The sequence below is a fragment of the Cnephaeus nilssonii genome (genome assembly GCF_951640355.1).
Source record: "Cnephaeus nilssonii genome assembly, chromosome: 2".
NCBI lineage: Eukaryota > Metazoa > Chordata > Mammalia > Chiroptera > Vespertilionidae > Cnephaeus > Cnephaeus nilssonii.
This window is the reverse complement of record NC_137073.1, coordinates 50,994,173-51,009,826: the sequence shown is the minus strand read 5'-3', so window position 1 is coordinate 51,009,826 and position 15,654 is coordinate 50,994,173. Positions and strand designations below refer to the sequence as shown.

General features: G+C 40.4%; 1 protein-coding gene across 4 annotated transcripts in view; it reads right to left on the bottom strand.

Annotated features, from left to right (window-relative positions):
- The window catches only part of TMEM232 (transmembrane protein 232), a 206,965-nt gene that overhangs the window by 149,178 nt on the left and 42,133 nt on the right, over positions 1-15,654 (bottom strand). For all 4 annotated transcript variants that reach the window (XR_013814773.1, XM_079794161.1, XM_079794162.1 and 1 more), the window contains one exon: positions 5,679-5,833. Coding sequence is in view for 3 of the 4 variants with exons in the window: in XM_079794161.1 (XP_079650287.1) it covers positions 5,679-5,833 (155 nt within the window). In the remaining variant the exon portion in view is untranslated. The remainder of the gene's footprint in view (positions 1-5,678; positions 5,834-15,654) is intronic.

Below are 15,654 nucleotides of genomic sequence, written 5' to 3'. Positions count from 1 at the left end.
GAAATATTAGGGGATAATGAATGTATCAAAAGTGTTTTCATATTACTTACCTTATTTAAATATCCCTAAAGCCCTTTTGGGGTGACTATTATTTCTATTTAACTGCTAAACAGACTGTTCAGAGGGGTTATGTGACATTCAAAATTAGGCAGCAAGAGACAGGACTAAAACTCAGGTCTTCTAATCTAAGGTTGATTTTTTTTCACTGTACTATAATGTAGCAAAGCATAATTGATATATTTATCCTAGATGCAGACTAAATGTTTATATTTAGCTCAGAGGATCAAAGGATCAATAACAAATCCAGGAAATAAATGAGAAAAGTGGACCTACATTGACATCTCAGCTCATGAATAATGAGAAACATTATTAATGAAAACTTTGTTTGAATGCTGTTAAGACTGTCTCAAAAACATTATAATAATCACTTAGGACCATAAAGATAGACAATGTGAATATCAGTTATCTATCCAGAAGTAAAAGGCTTCTTGTCCATGCAAAGCAGTTGATTCTTTGATCAATTCATGTCGATGCAAACACAAATACTGTACATCTGAAAAACACTCGCTATGTCAATATAATTTTAAATTGTCAAGCTTTTTTTTGGAATACATGCATGGGGCGCATTAAATCGGCGATTTTGCTTTTGGAAATATAATTTTATGTTATACTGCTCTACTGAAATGTCATGCTGCATTTCTCAGCAATCTTCATTGGCTAATAATTCAATTATAAACACAATTCATTATTTTCATGTTAGATTAGAAAGCCCTTTGCTTGAGGTGTCTCCCCAGAGCAAATAGGGCAGTTTATAAAAGGCCAACCCACAAGGGAGCATTGAGAGGATGATGTGTCATATAAAGTTTAACCATATTAAATGGAAATCTGATTTACAGCAAACTGCTTATCTGCAGTTCAGGGCCACTAAACTTCCAAGGTAAAGGTTGGTGTGTGGCAGCTGGGAGGGGCTCACAGATTCTCCTTTTCTCTACTTCTTTACCCTGGCTTATAATTTACTAGTGGCCTGGTTCATGAAATTCATGCATGGGGGAAGGGGGGGTCCCTCAGCCCAGCCTGTATCCTCTCCAATCAGGGACCCCTGGCTCCTAACCGCTCACCTGCCTGCCTGACTGATTGCCCCTAACTACCTCTGCCTGCCTGCATGATTGCCCCTAACCCCTCTGCCTGCCTGATCGCCCCTAACCTCTCTGCCTGCCTGCCTGATCACCCCTAACTGCCCTCACTTGCCGGCCTGATCTTGCCCCCAACTGCCCTCCTCTGCCAATCTGGTTGCCCCCAACTCCCCTCCCCTGCTGGCCTGATCTCACCCCCAACTCCCCTCCCCTGCTGGCCTGATCTTGCTCCCAACGGCCCTCTCCTGCCGACCTGATCTCACCCCCAAATGCCCTCCCTTGCTGGCCTGATCTCACCCCCAATGGCCCTCCCCTACTGGCCTGATCTTGCCCTAACTGCTCTCCCCTGCTGGCCTGATCACCCCTAATGGCCTCTGCCACGGCCCCCACCACCATAGCTTTGTCTGGAAGGAAGTCAGACATCCAGAAGATGGCCAGTCGACCTGGTCTAATTAGCATATTACCCTTTTAGTAGTACAGATAGATTATATAGGATAGGATTGCTTAAATGGTGGGGAAAGCCTTTTTCATCAGGAAAAGATGCTCTTGGCAGACAAAAATACATAATCCCTATATCTGGACTGATAGCCAGCCATATGCACTATACTGCCAAACCAGTCATTAAAAAATTGAACCCCTTTCTTACACCTTACACCAAACAGCTGTTGCCCTTAAAACCCCTCCTCAGCCCCCACCTTAGTTTCTGCCTTCGCAGTTCATCCAGATTAGGTTCTGATTTGTCGGTTTCTATGCCAGTCAGGGTCAAAAGCTCTGCCTCCTGGGCAGCCATTGGTTCCTCACACTTCACCCAGATTTGGCTCTGATTGGTCGGTTTCTATGCCAGTTAGCATCTCCGGGCCTATCAACAGGCCTGATCAGAGAGGCAGGGCTGATCAGCAGCCCCAGCAGAGGCCCAAGAGAAAGAGAGGCTCAGCTGCTGGCCAGGCCCGGAGCAAAAGAGAGAGGCAAGTGCTGATCAACAGCTGCCAGGGAGGCTACGGATCAGACCCTGCTTCATTCTCCAGGCCTCTCTTCGGGTCTGATCTGCAGCCCCCTCAGCAGTCAGTGCTGGGTCGCCATGGCAACCAGGCACTGACTTCCCGTTGATCAAGGCTTCAGTCGTTTTGGATGTTATGGACCCTGGGTTTTTATATATTAGGATTGTCTTCAGTGCACTTCCTTTCCTTGTTTTCCCCCCAACCCCCATAGAGAAGAGGTTGCTCTAATTCTGCGTCTTACTTTGAGTCATTTCATGGATTCAGGCTTAGCTGAAACCACATGCTTCCATTTCTTTCCTTTTGAGTTGTGTGATCTTTATAAAAGGGGTTAAGAAAAGTCTGGCAGGCACATACATGATGAGATACCCACTGAGGGATAACATCAGAAATGGGCAGAGGAGAACCACTCATCTGTATGGACAACAGCAAATTTTGCCATTATTAATAACATTTCTTCTAATCGATCAATTGAATAGTCTCCCTCTGCATTTTAAATCTCTGAACATTTATTCATCATTATGGTACTTTACTGATATATATATAAAAAGAAATTGCTCCTGTTAATACTCACTTGGCCTTGAATTTCAGGTACTAAACGAAATATATCTTCTACCAAGTGTCACAATTCTAAGGCTATCTGGTCCAGCAAATCCTGACAAAGTCTTAATTTACTATCAAGGTCTGATGCCCCAACATTTCTATTTCATTCTAAACATATGTAGTTCATTTTCTTCATTGTCACATGTTCCCAATCTTAGGAGTATGTGAGACCATGTAAAGGAATTTCTGGTTTGATTTTGATAATTACATCACAGTTTGTTTTGTTTTATCTAGAATAATGACTTATTAAAAGCAGTTTAGGCTATTACATAAATAACTTAAATACTTGTAAGAATAAAATTTATTTTTAATGTTTTAATGTTAGTATAACTAACAGAATATTTGACTAATGGAAAAGTTAGTCAAACTGTTCATTTAAAAAGACATTAATCTTCTAATGTCAGTGGGTTATTTTTGTTTCTAGAGTCATCTTTTTTTTTAAGAAAAACCATTTTCTTAAAAAAACAGTAAAAATACAAAATAGGACCAAACTGTCAGTGCTTTTTAAAACAAGTATCTTGTCCTTTCTATTATAAACAGTCACTCTGTTTTGCCATCTTTTCAATTTACCCTTTTGTTCATTCAGCATTGTCTAAATATTGCCATGTTGATTTCCACAACACCCTCCCAGAAAAAAGAAGTCAGGTTTCAGCAACGAGATGCCCCAGAACAGTTCTCTCCTTGAAAATGCAAACAGAATGACAGTGGAATGAAGAAGAGTGCTACACTGGAACCCTTAAAATCTGGCTCCAGCCCCTAATAAGCCTAATAAACTTAGTCTCAGTTTCTTCATTTGTAAAGTAAAAAGTTTTGTATTATCTCCAACACACCCAAATCTATAAAATACTAAGTATAAAGAAAAAACTACCTTTAAGACAAATCATTAACAAAGTAAATTAGATCAATGTTGATACAATATAATAAAAACTGAAAATTGGTTAAAGGGACAATTCATTAATCAGATATTCTTAATCAGCCACTTTTAGTATCTCAGCACTTATTTGAACCTGTTTACATGGTAATGATTAGAATACTTTGAAAATAAATTTGGCAAAGTCATACAATATTTACTTTTTTATGTTAAAATATAACTTGTTGTTTTTAAAACCAAGTTAGACGTTAGAGTCTTCTAAGATCTAAAGTGGCGCTAGTTGTTTGTCCTTTGAAAATAAATTGTGTTTGATTCCCCTACAATTTATTTTCTATAATAAGAGTGGTCTGAAAGTATCAACCTAATTTGCACCAATAAAACTCTCTAACTTTTCTTACATTTAGCAGCTCTATATTAATACATATTTATTAATTCTATATTATTGATATAACATATTGAACCAGGTCAGTGGTGAACCTGGGGCGGGGGGGGGGAGGCGGTGAAGGATTAAAGAAGACAGACAAGAAAACACAATTGGGGCCATGTGGGACACTGTTCTTGGCTGGAGAGACAGTGCCACAGTCTGCAAGCCGAGTTTTTATTTTATAGTCAGATTCCACGAGGCAAAGCGAAGGTATGGTCAAGATGTTTACAATGTTCTCAAGATTTTCAAATCTACTTAATTACATGCACCTGAGAACTCTATCAAGCTTTGTTTTGGCAGCACTTGCTGCACCTCCCACAGCCCACATCACTCAGCCACCTGGGACCACGGGTTCGGACCATAAGGTCAAGCTTACAACCATAGCCTTAGGCTATAATTGTGCTGGGAGGGCTTTGCCCTCAAAGCTGGGATCTGCACATGGCTTTGCCACGAGAGGACCGTGCCCTCTCATTAGTCTGAGGCTTGAACCTGTCCAAATGCTGTAGCCGCTCTCCACACATATATTCTATTTGCATTTTGATTTTCCTATTTAAAGATGCTATCCTCACTGGAGAGAAAGGTACTAGATGAAAGAAGGTGAAGGCATTAGCCAAAGAATATATATGCAAGACACATAGACACAGGCAACAGTGTGGTGATGACCAGGGGGGCTGGGAGGAGGTGGGCAAAGGGGGAGAGGGTATGAGGACATCTGTAATAGTGGTCAACAATAAAAATAAAGTTAAAAATAAATAAAATATAAAAGAATCATGATTTTTGTTAACTGCAATACTGAGTAGGTTGCTCTCATACTAAGAAATGGAATAAGTTCTTGATGAACTGTCTTCTAAACTAGGCCATTCCTAGGAAATTAGGCAAACTCTAAGCCTTCCTCCAGAAATCTTTACTTGATCTAGATTCCCCAAAACTTCCAAATGAAACTGAGAAAACAGCTTTGGTTCATAAAGGAGGCTCCTGGTTCTTATAATTTACATATACAGAGACCATTGGTGCAGAGTGGGCTGCCAGAGGCTTAAAAACTGGAGGTAATTTTAAGAAAAATATATGACAATTGAATTTGAAACTTGCTATGGAATAACAAATTATTATTGTTAGCATTGGAAAAGGAATTCTGATCATCCTCAAATAATTGAAAGGGGTATCTCTGATCAATTTCCTCAGAAATACTCCTTTACATTTTTTCTTTCCTCCATTGAACCCATGCCCTGTTTTGTAGTAATTTAAGACTTCTTTTCCCTTCTCAAATTTACATTTGTACATTACAGGTAAGGCATAACAAAACAATATTTTTCCCCAAAAATAATAAACTGTACTTCACTGTTGTTTAACAGGTTGAAAAATAAAAAATGTTTTAAATATGGGAATTAATTTATTAATAATGGATTTAATTACATAAAGATAAACTGTAATACATGCATGGTTATACAGCCCCCCTCCAAAAAATAGGAACAATTTATTGATGAACTGAACTAATGCACAATATATAAATTGCCCTTGTCTTTGGAACTCAGATTATAAATTTTTTTTATAGTCAACTAAGGTATGATTAACATTTAAGTACAAAGGTTATTTAACATTTAAACACAAAGGTTTCTCCATGAGTTATTTTGGATTTATATGATCCCTCTTACCAGCATTTCTTTTGAAGCTGTGTTTTATGAAAGGTGAGATGTTCAAGCACGTTATTCAAATGAGGACTATTTTTCTGAACACAAGTCCAGACAGCAACACAGTGCCAGAGCAGATTGTTAACTTCATAGCTTTTCTGATTGCCTTGTAAATATTCCTGAAATTAAAATACAAAATTATATGAGGAAAGAGTTCCTTGACTTGAATAAACATAAAATAAATTTTAAATATGTGAGAATGCATATTTTCTTACACCTCATGCTTCACTAAATGGAACAATTTTGCAAGTTAACCTGAACATAATCTAATCTAATAAAAGAGTAATATGCAAATTGACCATCTCTCCAACACACAAGATGGCTGCCCCCATGTGGACACAAGATGGCCACCACAAGATGGTCAGCAGGGGAGGGCAGTTGGGAGGGACCAGGTCTACAATGGAGGGCAGTTGGGGGGGACCAGGCTGGCAGAGGAGGAAAGTTGGGGGTGACCGGGCCTGCAGGGGAGGGCAGGTAGGGGTGACCAGGCCTGCAGGGGAGGGCAGTTAGGGGTGACTAGGCCTGCAGGGGAGGGCAGTTAGGGGCAATCAGGCTGGCAGGGGAGCAGTTAGGTATCAATCAGGCTGGCAGGGGAGTGGTTAGGGGGTGATCAGGCTGGCAGGCAGAAGCAGTTAGGGGCAATCAGGAAGGCAGGCATGAGCAGTTGGGAGCCAGCAGTCCTGGATTGAAGAGGGTGCAGGCTGGCCGGAGGGACATCCCCCCCCCCCAACCCCGTGCACAAATTTCATGCACCAGGCCTCTAGAGTCTTAATATTGTTCATATGGGACCTTGATATTCAAAGACATTAAGTCTATAGTACAACAAAATTAATTAAGGAAAAATTATTAGACACAATCATGCTTCTTAGACTCTATATGACTTAGCTGTCCATGACACCCAAGGAGGAGGGACAGGGGAAAGTCTGAACAATGATCAACCAACAAATAAGGTTTTAAAATGTGGATTTCTACTTTATGGACCAAAATATATGCCTAGCTGGACACAGTCAATGTCTGCAATGGATTTTAAAAGCCTACAAATTCAGAATACAAATAGGCTGTTTTTAGTTTGTTTTTTCTTAGAGTGCTAACAGTTTTATAGATTGAATTGGTCTATTAAAGTAATTGGTATAAAGAAACCTGACTTTATTGTTAGATAACGATAACATTAGCATTCTCATTGAATTTCTGTCAACAGTAAAGATTCAAATACACAACCTATGATATGTACTCAAATTGCTAACTTAGCTAATATTTTGCTCTTTTATGCTCAAAAGAGACTCTACTTGTTTCCAAAGGAATTTAGAATTCTCACTTGTCATATAGAAGTCAGGACTATAATTTAAAGAAAAATTTCTTAAGATAGAAGGCCAGAAGTTCATACATAAATGCTAAGCTAAGACATGTTAAGTTCTAGTAGGCTGTTTAAGTCCCGCAGATGTGTACTGATTAGCTTCATGTCAAGAACTCAGACAGTGGATAAAAAGGCACAGTGAGATAAAGTCTTTGCACTCTGCTACTTACTCTTGGGAACAATCATTCAAAGAAGCAAATGGAAACAAGTCATTGTTTACAATGTAAAAACATTCCACAGAAACGCTTTATTTTAAAACAATGTAAGACATCAGACTGAGACATACTGACTGTAGTAAATGCATTATTTTTTATCCAAGTAACTCAATTTCCTGCTTTGCAGTTCAGCCCACCCAAAAAAATGGAACCCATAAAAATGAAGTTCTTTTCCCAAATTGTTCTAGATGTCTCAGCCATGGAGCCTGATGGTCTCATGTAGCAAACTTATTCAGAATCAATATATAAGTAGATAAATTTTGAAACTTGTAGTGGGCTTGACTAATTAATTTAAAAACTTTTTTTTCCATAATGTACACTGCATAGCTACACAGACTATTCAGTTAGGTCAAAAGATCTTGTTAACAAACCTATGCAACATCACCAGAGAAAATTCCCCAAAGCCTTTGGGAAATAAAATATTAGGATTTTGGACAATGAACAAGATTTAAGTTTTATTTCCAGTTTTATATGATACCATTTTTACTCATCATTGAGAAAGAATGAAAGCAGCCTCTGATGTCTGGAACTGATTTGACTTCAATATAATTACAAGCTGCTCTGACATTCACAACCAGGTCATTTTGTTTCCTGTTGGATATTAACTCACAGAACATCAAACTTAGACAGTGGTACTTTGAGAACATGATACATGAACAAACAAGGCTACTTGATGAAGTTTTCCTAAGCATAGGCAAAAGTCACTGTGCCACCCACAAAATAGAATTGTCCCTACTTTCTGGCAACATCAAATCTTGATAACTTCCTCCAATCACCCAAACAAAGTCCAAATCCTGTAATAGAGTCATTCTAACACTTTCTTACTAAAATATCCTGTGGTTCTTTGGCCATGTGTTCTCTCTCTGCAACAAATAATAAACCCATTTTGCTTAAAATGCATGTGCAGTCCTGATGGTCTTTGGGTGAAGGGCATTGGTATAATCAAGAGCAAATGATGAATTTGCTACACCTGTGAGTTTTCCAGGTAAGTGAGGCTGATTTATACTTGTGCATTTTATGTATTTTAAGCATTTGCATGGAAATCTTGGTGAAGTTTCTTCCCTGCATGTTTTCTTTTAAAAAAATACATGAATTTGCCAAACTTGAATAAATGAGTATAATAATGCTGATTATGTGATTTAATGCAATCATCATGTACATCATCAGCATAACAAACCAAAGCTATTTGGTGGCGTAGAGTTCTTTGCCTTTACACTAAATCAGTCTTACTCAGTGTGGTTAGCAGATAAGTGCCATCTGCAAACTGTTAACTGGAGTACAGAAATAAAGAATACACATTGTTGTATACAAGTGCCGGCGAGGATGCGGAGAAAAAGGAACCCTCGTGCACTGCTGGTGGGAATGCAGACTGGTGCAGCCACTGTGGAGAACAGTATGGAGTTTCCTCAAAAAACAGAAAATGGAACTCCCATTTGACCCAGTAATCCCACTCCTGGGAATATATCCGAAGAAACTAGAAACACCAATCAGAAAGGATATATGCACCCCTATGTTCATAGCAGCACAATTTACAATAGCTAAGATTTGGAAACAACCTAGGTGCCCGTCAGCAGATGACTGGATCAGAAAACTGTGGTACATCTACACAATGGAATACTATGCTGCCGTAAAAAAGAAGGAATTCTTACCATTTGCAGCAGCATGGATGGAATTGGAGAACATTATGCTAAGTGAAATAAGCCAGTCAATGAAAGAAAAATACCACATGATCTCACTCATTTATGGATAATAAAGAACATTATAAACTGATGAACAAAAATATAGATACAGAGACAGTAAAGCATCAAACAGACTGTCAAATTACAGGGGGAAGGTTAGGGAGAGGTGGGGGAGATAAGAGATCAACTGAAGGACTTGTATGCATGCATATAAGCATAACCAATGGACACAAAACTCTGGGGGGTGAGGGCATGTATGGGTGTGGGGTGGGGGGGACAATGGTAAGATATGTACACATATAATACCTTAATAAAAAAAGTGGGGGAAAAAAGAATATACATTGAGAAACTTATAACAAGTTGACAGAGTTAATTTTATATATTTTGCCTAATAGAAAAAAATTATGCTTGCATTTTCATGTTTTTATTTTTGGTAATTCATTATCATTGTAGTTTACAAAACTACGAGTCTATGACAGTTTGGCAACTAACAAAAAATGTTAAGAGGGATCTTTTACCCTAGTTTGAAAAGCACTAAGCACTGCATTAAGTAACTTCCAAATAACTTTTTCTTTTTACCCTTCCCTCCCTCTCCTTTTTTTTTTTTTTTTTTTTTTTTTTTTTTTTTGGCTTTATGACCACTTCCTATAGTTCTTTCATCTCCCCCCTTAATGTCCTATCCAGCTTTGGGCTACGTTGCTTTGCAAACTGGCCCCTGTGCAGAGAGGGTGGGAGAGACCTAAGAATGAGGCAGACCACTCCAGATTGGAGGTGGCAGGTTTAATAAGCAAGGCAACTTACCATGCTTGTCTTGAAGAGCCACCAGAAGAGTAGATCACATCCACCCACCAGAATCTTAAAATTTATATAGAGGTCTTAATTAGGTTCAGTCATGTATACCATCCAGATGGTCTGAACAACACATTGCTTTGTCAAGGTCACATCCTTGAAAAGTGCTCCCATTGTGGGAACAGTGAGGAGAATATACATTCCAAGGACAGAGGAGGGGTGAGGAGCTCTGATTGCCCAGGGTCGACTGGAGGTCAATTCCTCTAGATTACCTCCTCCAACAGTGGCTATCAGTGTCAGTTTGTACAATGCCTACTTTAGGGTGCCCACCTAAAAAAGTATTGTTAATTTTACATTGGCTCAGAATTCAAAAGGCCACATCAGCTTAAATTCTATGCAAATTTGAGTACACAAGCTCTGAGAGTCTGACCAAGTTCTCTTTTATAACAGAAACTAGAGGCCCAGTGCATGAATTCATGCCCAGGTGGGGTTCCTTGGCCTGGCTAGCAATCTGGGCCCATTGGGGCCATCTTGCCCAGTCCCTTTCTAGGGGGAGGTACCATGGGAGGTTGGCCAGCCGCAGGTGGGAGGTTGGCTGTGGGAGGACCCTGACCACCAGGAGGCAGCTCCTGTGTTGAGTGTCTGCCTCCTGGTGGTCAGTGCATGTTATAGCGACCGGTCAACAGGTCATTTGGTCGACCGGTCGTAATGGTCGCTTAGGCTTTTATATATAAAAGCCTGGGCTCTATTTTGGCTGCTCAGAGACAGCTTTTTTAGTTCCATCCTTGTTTTCAGCCATTTTGGGGATGGTTGACATTGCCCTGAAAGGACTACAAATGCGTTGCTTGGATAGTAGGACATGAATCATAGGATAATGCTCCTCATTTTAAATAACCTGTGTCTCAGGCTAACCCAATTCCTAGTAACCATTTCCAATTACAGTACAGCACAAAATATCCCAAATTTAGAGAATACCTTTAGGATACCAGGTACTTAAAGCAGAAAGGATGAGATTGCTAATCACATTTTAACATAAACTCCGCATGTTTCCTGGCTTTCAGAAAACTATTTGTACTTTAGGACAGCTGCAACTATTCTGTAAAGAGTCTATAGCATTTTAATTGAGATTGAATCTACCTTCTCCAAAGAGCTATGTTATTATCATGTGACAACTAGCAAATCCAGCTTTGTTAGTGAGCAAAGGACAGAGTGAGAACTCAATCCAGTGGTCTGGCTCTGCAATCCTCAGAACTAATTAAAGTGTACCATTTGTCAAAGTCAGTGGGAACCCTGTGTCTGTATCAGCTTAAAAGGATATTGAAAGGAGAAATAGGTCCCAGCAGCAGGAAAAAAAAAATGTCCTATTCTTAAATAGAACCAACACCCATTTTGTGAGTGTCCTAATGTGTATATCCTACAGAATTCTTTCCCCCCAGAAGTTTTATAGCAACACTTTGGAAACAAATTAAATAATTATGCTCATAATCCAATGCTTATAAATATATTAAAAATATTTTACAGTGGCCAAAATATGCTCACATGGACCTTTTAGCATTATTAAAGGATAAGGGCTATAGAAATAAATCCACAAATCCTCTACTAAAGTATAATAATAATAAAGATGGGAGAGAGAATGAATACAAGTATATCTTTTATATTCCCCTATTTAATGAATAAATACTCAACTGAACAGGAGAGGCTGCCTCAGGTTAATAATGGAGAAATGAGCTGAAACTGGAGCACAACATTAAATGATGCAGTCAAGCACTGAATCAGTTAGCTCAACCAGCAATGTTAGCAGCACTGTGGCTACACTACCTTTTAAATTCTTTATATTATAAGGTAATGGGAGGAGAAAAGGGAGAGCAAGAAATCTGATAGGCTAAAATCTGTTTTAACCTCTTCACAGAATTACACCTATAGTGCTGACATAGAGCTTAGAAAAAGTTGGAACTGTGCCCTTAGTTCCAAAAAATGGGAAAGGGCACAGAAAATTAGGGACTGGTCCTACTCTAAGGAGATACATTCTTTTGATGTGTTGACCTTTTGCCCCTTCCAATTCAAGCCAAGCTGTACAGCAGTCAGCTTCCATTTCCTGGTGCACCAAGAGTGGTTGATTATCAGAGAAGCAGAATCCACATTGAAGGCTGCCTATCTCATAACCAGAACACTCATGTCCTGAAGATCTCACAGTATCCTATTTGTTTAAAAGAAACACACTCAGATAGATCACTACATTAAGTTTAAGCACAATTAACTACATACTTAAGCACAATCATTTAGTCAGTACAATCATGTCCTTAGGTGAAAATTATTATATTTAATAATCATTGTTTATACTTGCATGGCAATAATTTACAAGGCACATGCTTTTTGCAATTTTCACAACAACCCTATAGATTAGTTAGGGCAAATATGATGATGATGACAGTGATGGTCTTTTTGTTTTGGAAAGTCAGTAATAAAAATCAGTTTTACTTCATAAGTTACATGTCTCAAAAGTGATGATTATAATAAGCAGCTCTGAGAAGGTTAAGAATGTTGCAGACATCATTTTTAAGTAGAGTTGGTATGTAATATTATATTATTCATGTTAGTTTCAGGTGTACAATACAGTAATTGGATGTTTTTATAGTACTTGACAATGTGAGGTGACACCTTTTTTTAAAGATATGCAAATGAGATTTGGACAGCTGAATGGGCCTCCTCTGGATCACACAGCCAATTGGTGAGCAGGTTTTCCCTCTTCATAATCAATGCTCTTTCTGTTGCTCAATATCATAGGTTATATATTTATTGTAAAACATTTTTAAACTTAAAAACAAAGTCCTGCCCTAACCAGTTTGGCTCAGTGGATAGAGCGTCGGCCTGTGGACTGAAGGGTCCCAGGTTCGATTCTGGTCAAGGGCATGTACCTTGGTTGCGGGCACATCCCCAGTAGGGGGTGTGCAAGAGGCAGCTGATCGATGTTTCTCTCTCATCGATGTTTCTAACTCTCTATCGCTCTCCCTTCCCCTCTGTAAAAAAAAAATCAATAAAATATATTTTAAAAAAAACACACAAAGTCCTTTTTATGCATGCAGCAATTTGTGTTCATTAGCAATTAAAACAAAAAAGTTCAGATTTCTCAGGATGTGTCACTCTTTATATAAATGGTTAACCAAGTAATGAGCAAGAAAGAAAACACTAAAGCCTAGAAAAATTAAAAATAGGTGTGCTTAAATGTTTTTCCTTATACACTTAAATTTTAGGTAGTTTTAGAAAGGGCTCAATGGAAAGATTGGAAAACTGTGAGGTAACTTCTAGATAAAACTATTTTAAAAGCTAATCTTCCTTAAATTTCCTTAGTTGTTTCAACTTGAATTATGTTAAATGTATTTTTTTCATTTTAAGAAAAACAATTCAAATAGAAAAACTATCTATATAAAAGCCTAAGTGACCATTCGACTGTTCGACCGGTAGCTATGACACACAATGACCACCGGGGACAGACACTCTGACCAGTAGTTGTGATGCACACTCACCAGCAGGGGGCAGACAGTTGACACAGGAGCTTCTGAGCTGTGGTGACTTGGTAGCTGCAGTTCTCAGGTGACGCACCAGAACCATAGAGGAGGGAGCCCGATTCTGGAGTGCATCACCAGAGAACTGCCCTCTCGCAATCTGGGATCCCTCAGGGGATGTCAGAGAGCCAGTTTCGGCCAAATCCCCACAGGCCAAGCTAAGGGACCCCAGCGGTGCATGGGACTGGGACTCCAGTTTTTTATATTTATATTAGAGGCCCAGTGCACAAATTTGTGCATGGATGTGGTCCAGCAAGCCTGCCCCAATAGGGGCCCATTGGGCCGGTCAGCAGGAAGGAGGGGCCGCGGGTGGTTGGCCAGCCCTACCCCCAATCAGGGTGATGAACTCCTTTAGCTTTTTCTTGTCTGTGAAGCTCTTTATCAGGCCTTCAATTCTAAATGAGCTTTGCTGGGTAGAGAAGGGCATGGCAAGAAATATTCAAAGTGACAAAGAACAAGGACCTGCAGCCAGGGTGACCTTCATTTTGAAAGGACGTGGCTGCTCCGGCGGCTGAGGGTTCAGTCTCGGTGAAACCTGAATCAGTCTTTGCATCAGGCAAGTGGAATCGCTGAGGCCTATTTGAGAGTTGCCAAGGCTGGGGGCGTGATCTCAGAACAGTTAAAAACACATTCGTGAAGAGATGTTATGGGTTCTCTTTCATCAAAAGGCCACGTGTCTGTGCTACACCAACAGGGCTGCTTTAACAATGAAGCCTCCATCTACAAGCCCACCCGCCTCCAGGAGCTGGCGGGAGGTTGAAAGTGGCTGCGTAGATGAGGCCGGTGCCAGGTGACCTGGCAGGTGTCAGCAGCTTGGCCGTCTGAGCCCCAGGCACGGGGAGACAGGCTCTGACATCACCACCACATGGAGGATTTGACAGTATCAGCAGCAGTTCCAGAGCTTGTTGCTATTTTGTTTTATTTTTATCTCCTTTTCCCTTTAAACCTCTCCAGGTTACATGCATTCAAGAGAGGAGCAGCCTTTGCAGCCTCCTCGGCAGAGAGCACGCCTTCGATCTGGGTTCACATGCAGCTGGACAGAGTCCTGTTTAGAAACAGTGTAGGTCTTGCATTATTTGCACTATTACCGATAAAGGGGGTTTTAGAGTCTGGCACGTGAATATGTTTCCTGCTTATCATGAGGGCAGGAGGCTGAGTGCAGCCACAGGCACAGCCACAGTTCTTCACTCACACACAGGCCTCCATCCAAGGGCAGTGATGCAGGCCCTTTGCACACAGAGGGGGTTGGGGAGCAGGGTCAGGCAGCAAACACAGAACATGGCCATCCGTGGCCCTGTTTTTCCCATACCTTCTGTCTTAGTCCCGATCTTCCTGCTCGGGGTCTTTAGCGTCTTCCTCAGGCGGCTGTGGGACATGATGTTTATCAGACTCTGTCAGCACGGGGGTTCCTGAATCAGGCTCCCTTTGGCATTGTGGTGGTGTGGGAGGACAGCATGAAGGTGCAAACACAACCCACGCGGACTCCTTGTTGAGCACCTTCTGTATACCTTCTGAATACCTGGTGGGCGTCTCCCCTCAGAAGGGGTGCCGACAGCTCAGTTGCATACTCCCTGTAGGTGGGGCGGCCTGAGGGAGGGGCTGTGGGAGGTTGGTGGGAGCCAATCCAGCCGGATCAGGCTTGTTAAGTTTGCAGTGTGTGTCATAGCCACCGGTTGTTCCAGTTGTTCTTGTCGTTCTGCCATTATGGTTGCTGGGCTTTTATATATATACTAGAGGCCTGATGCACGAAGATTCATGCAAGAATGGGCCTTCCTTCCCCTGGCTGCCAGCAGCACCTTCGCTGGGGCCGGAGCCGCCTTTCCACCTTCCCATGCTGCCCAGAGGCCTGGAGTGGCTGGGGCCATGTGGGAAGTGTCCTGCCCCGCCCCTGGCCGCTCAGTGACTGTGTATGCAAATTAATCCGCCATCTTTGGTTAATTTGCATAATCACTCCTGATTGGCTTATGAGCATTGTGAAGGTATGGTCAATTTGCATCTTACTCTTTTATTAGTGTAAATAGAAACTATAAAATCATAAGTATATATAACAAAAAATAAAAGAATCAAGGTTTTACAGTGTTTACTGCTTTCTTTTGTAATATATGTAAGAAAAGGAAATAAAGACATCATCAACCCCAGAGATTGAAATGTGTCATTTGACATACATCATCCCATAAAGTATATAAACAATTACATGGCTCACTGTAGTTCTGTTTGTATAATACATTTGCATAAGAGTTTATTACATACCTAGGAATTATATAAGTGGGACAGCTAATTTTCTCTAATGTTAATGACTAATATCTGAGTTAGAACTGGAAAGGAGATTTTTCATATACT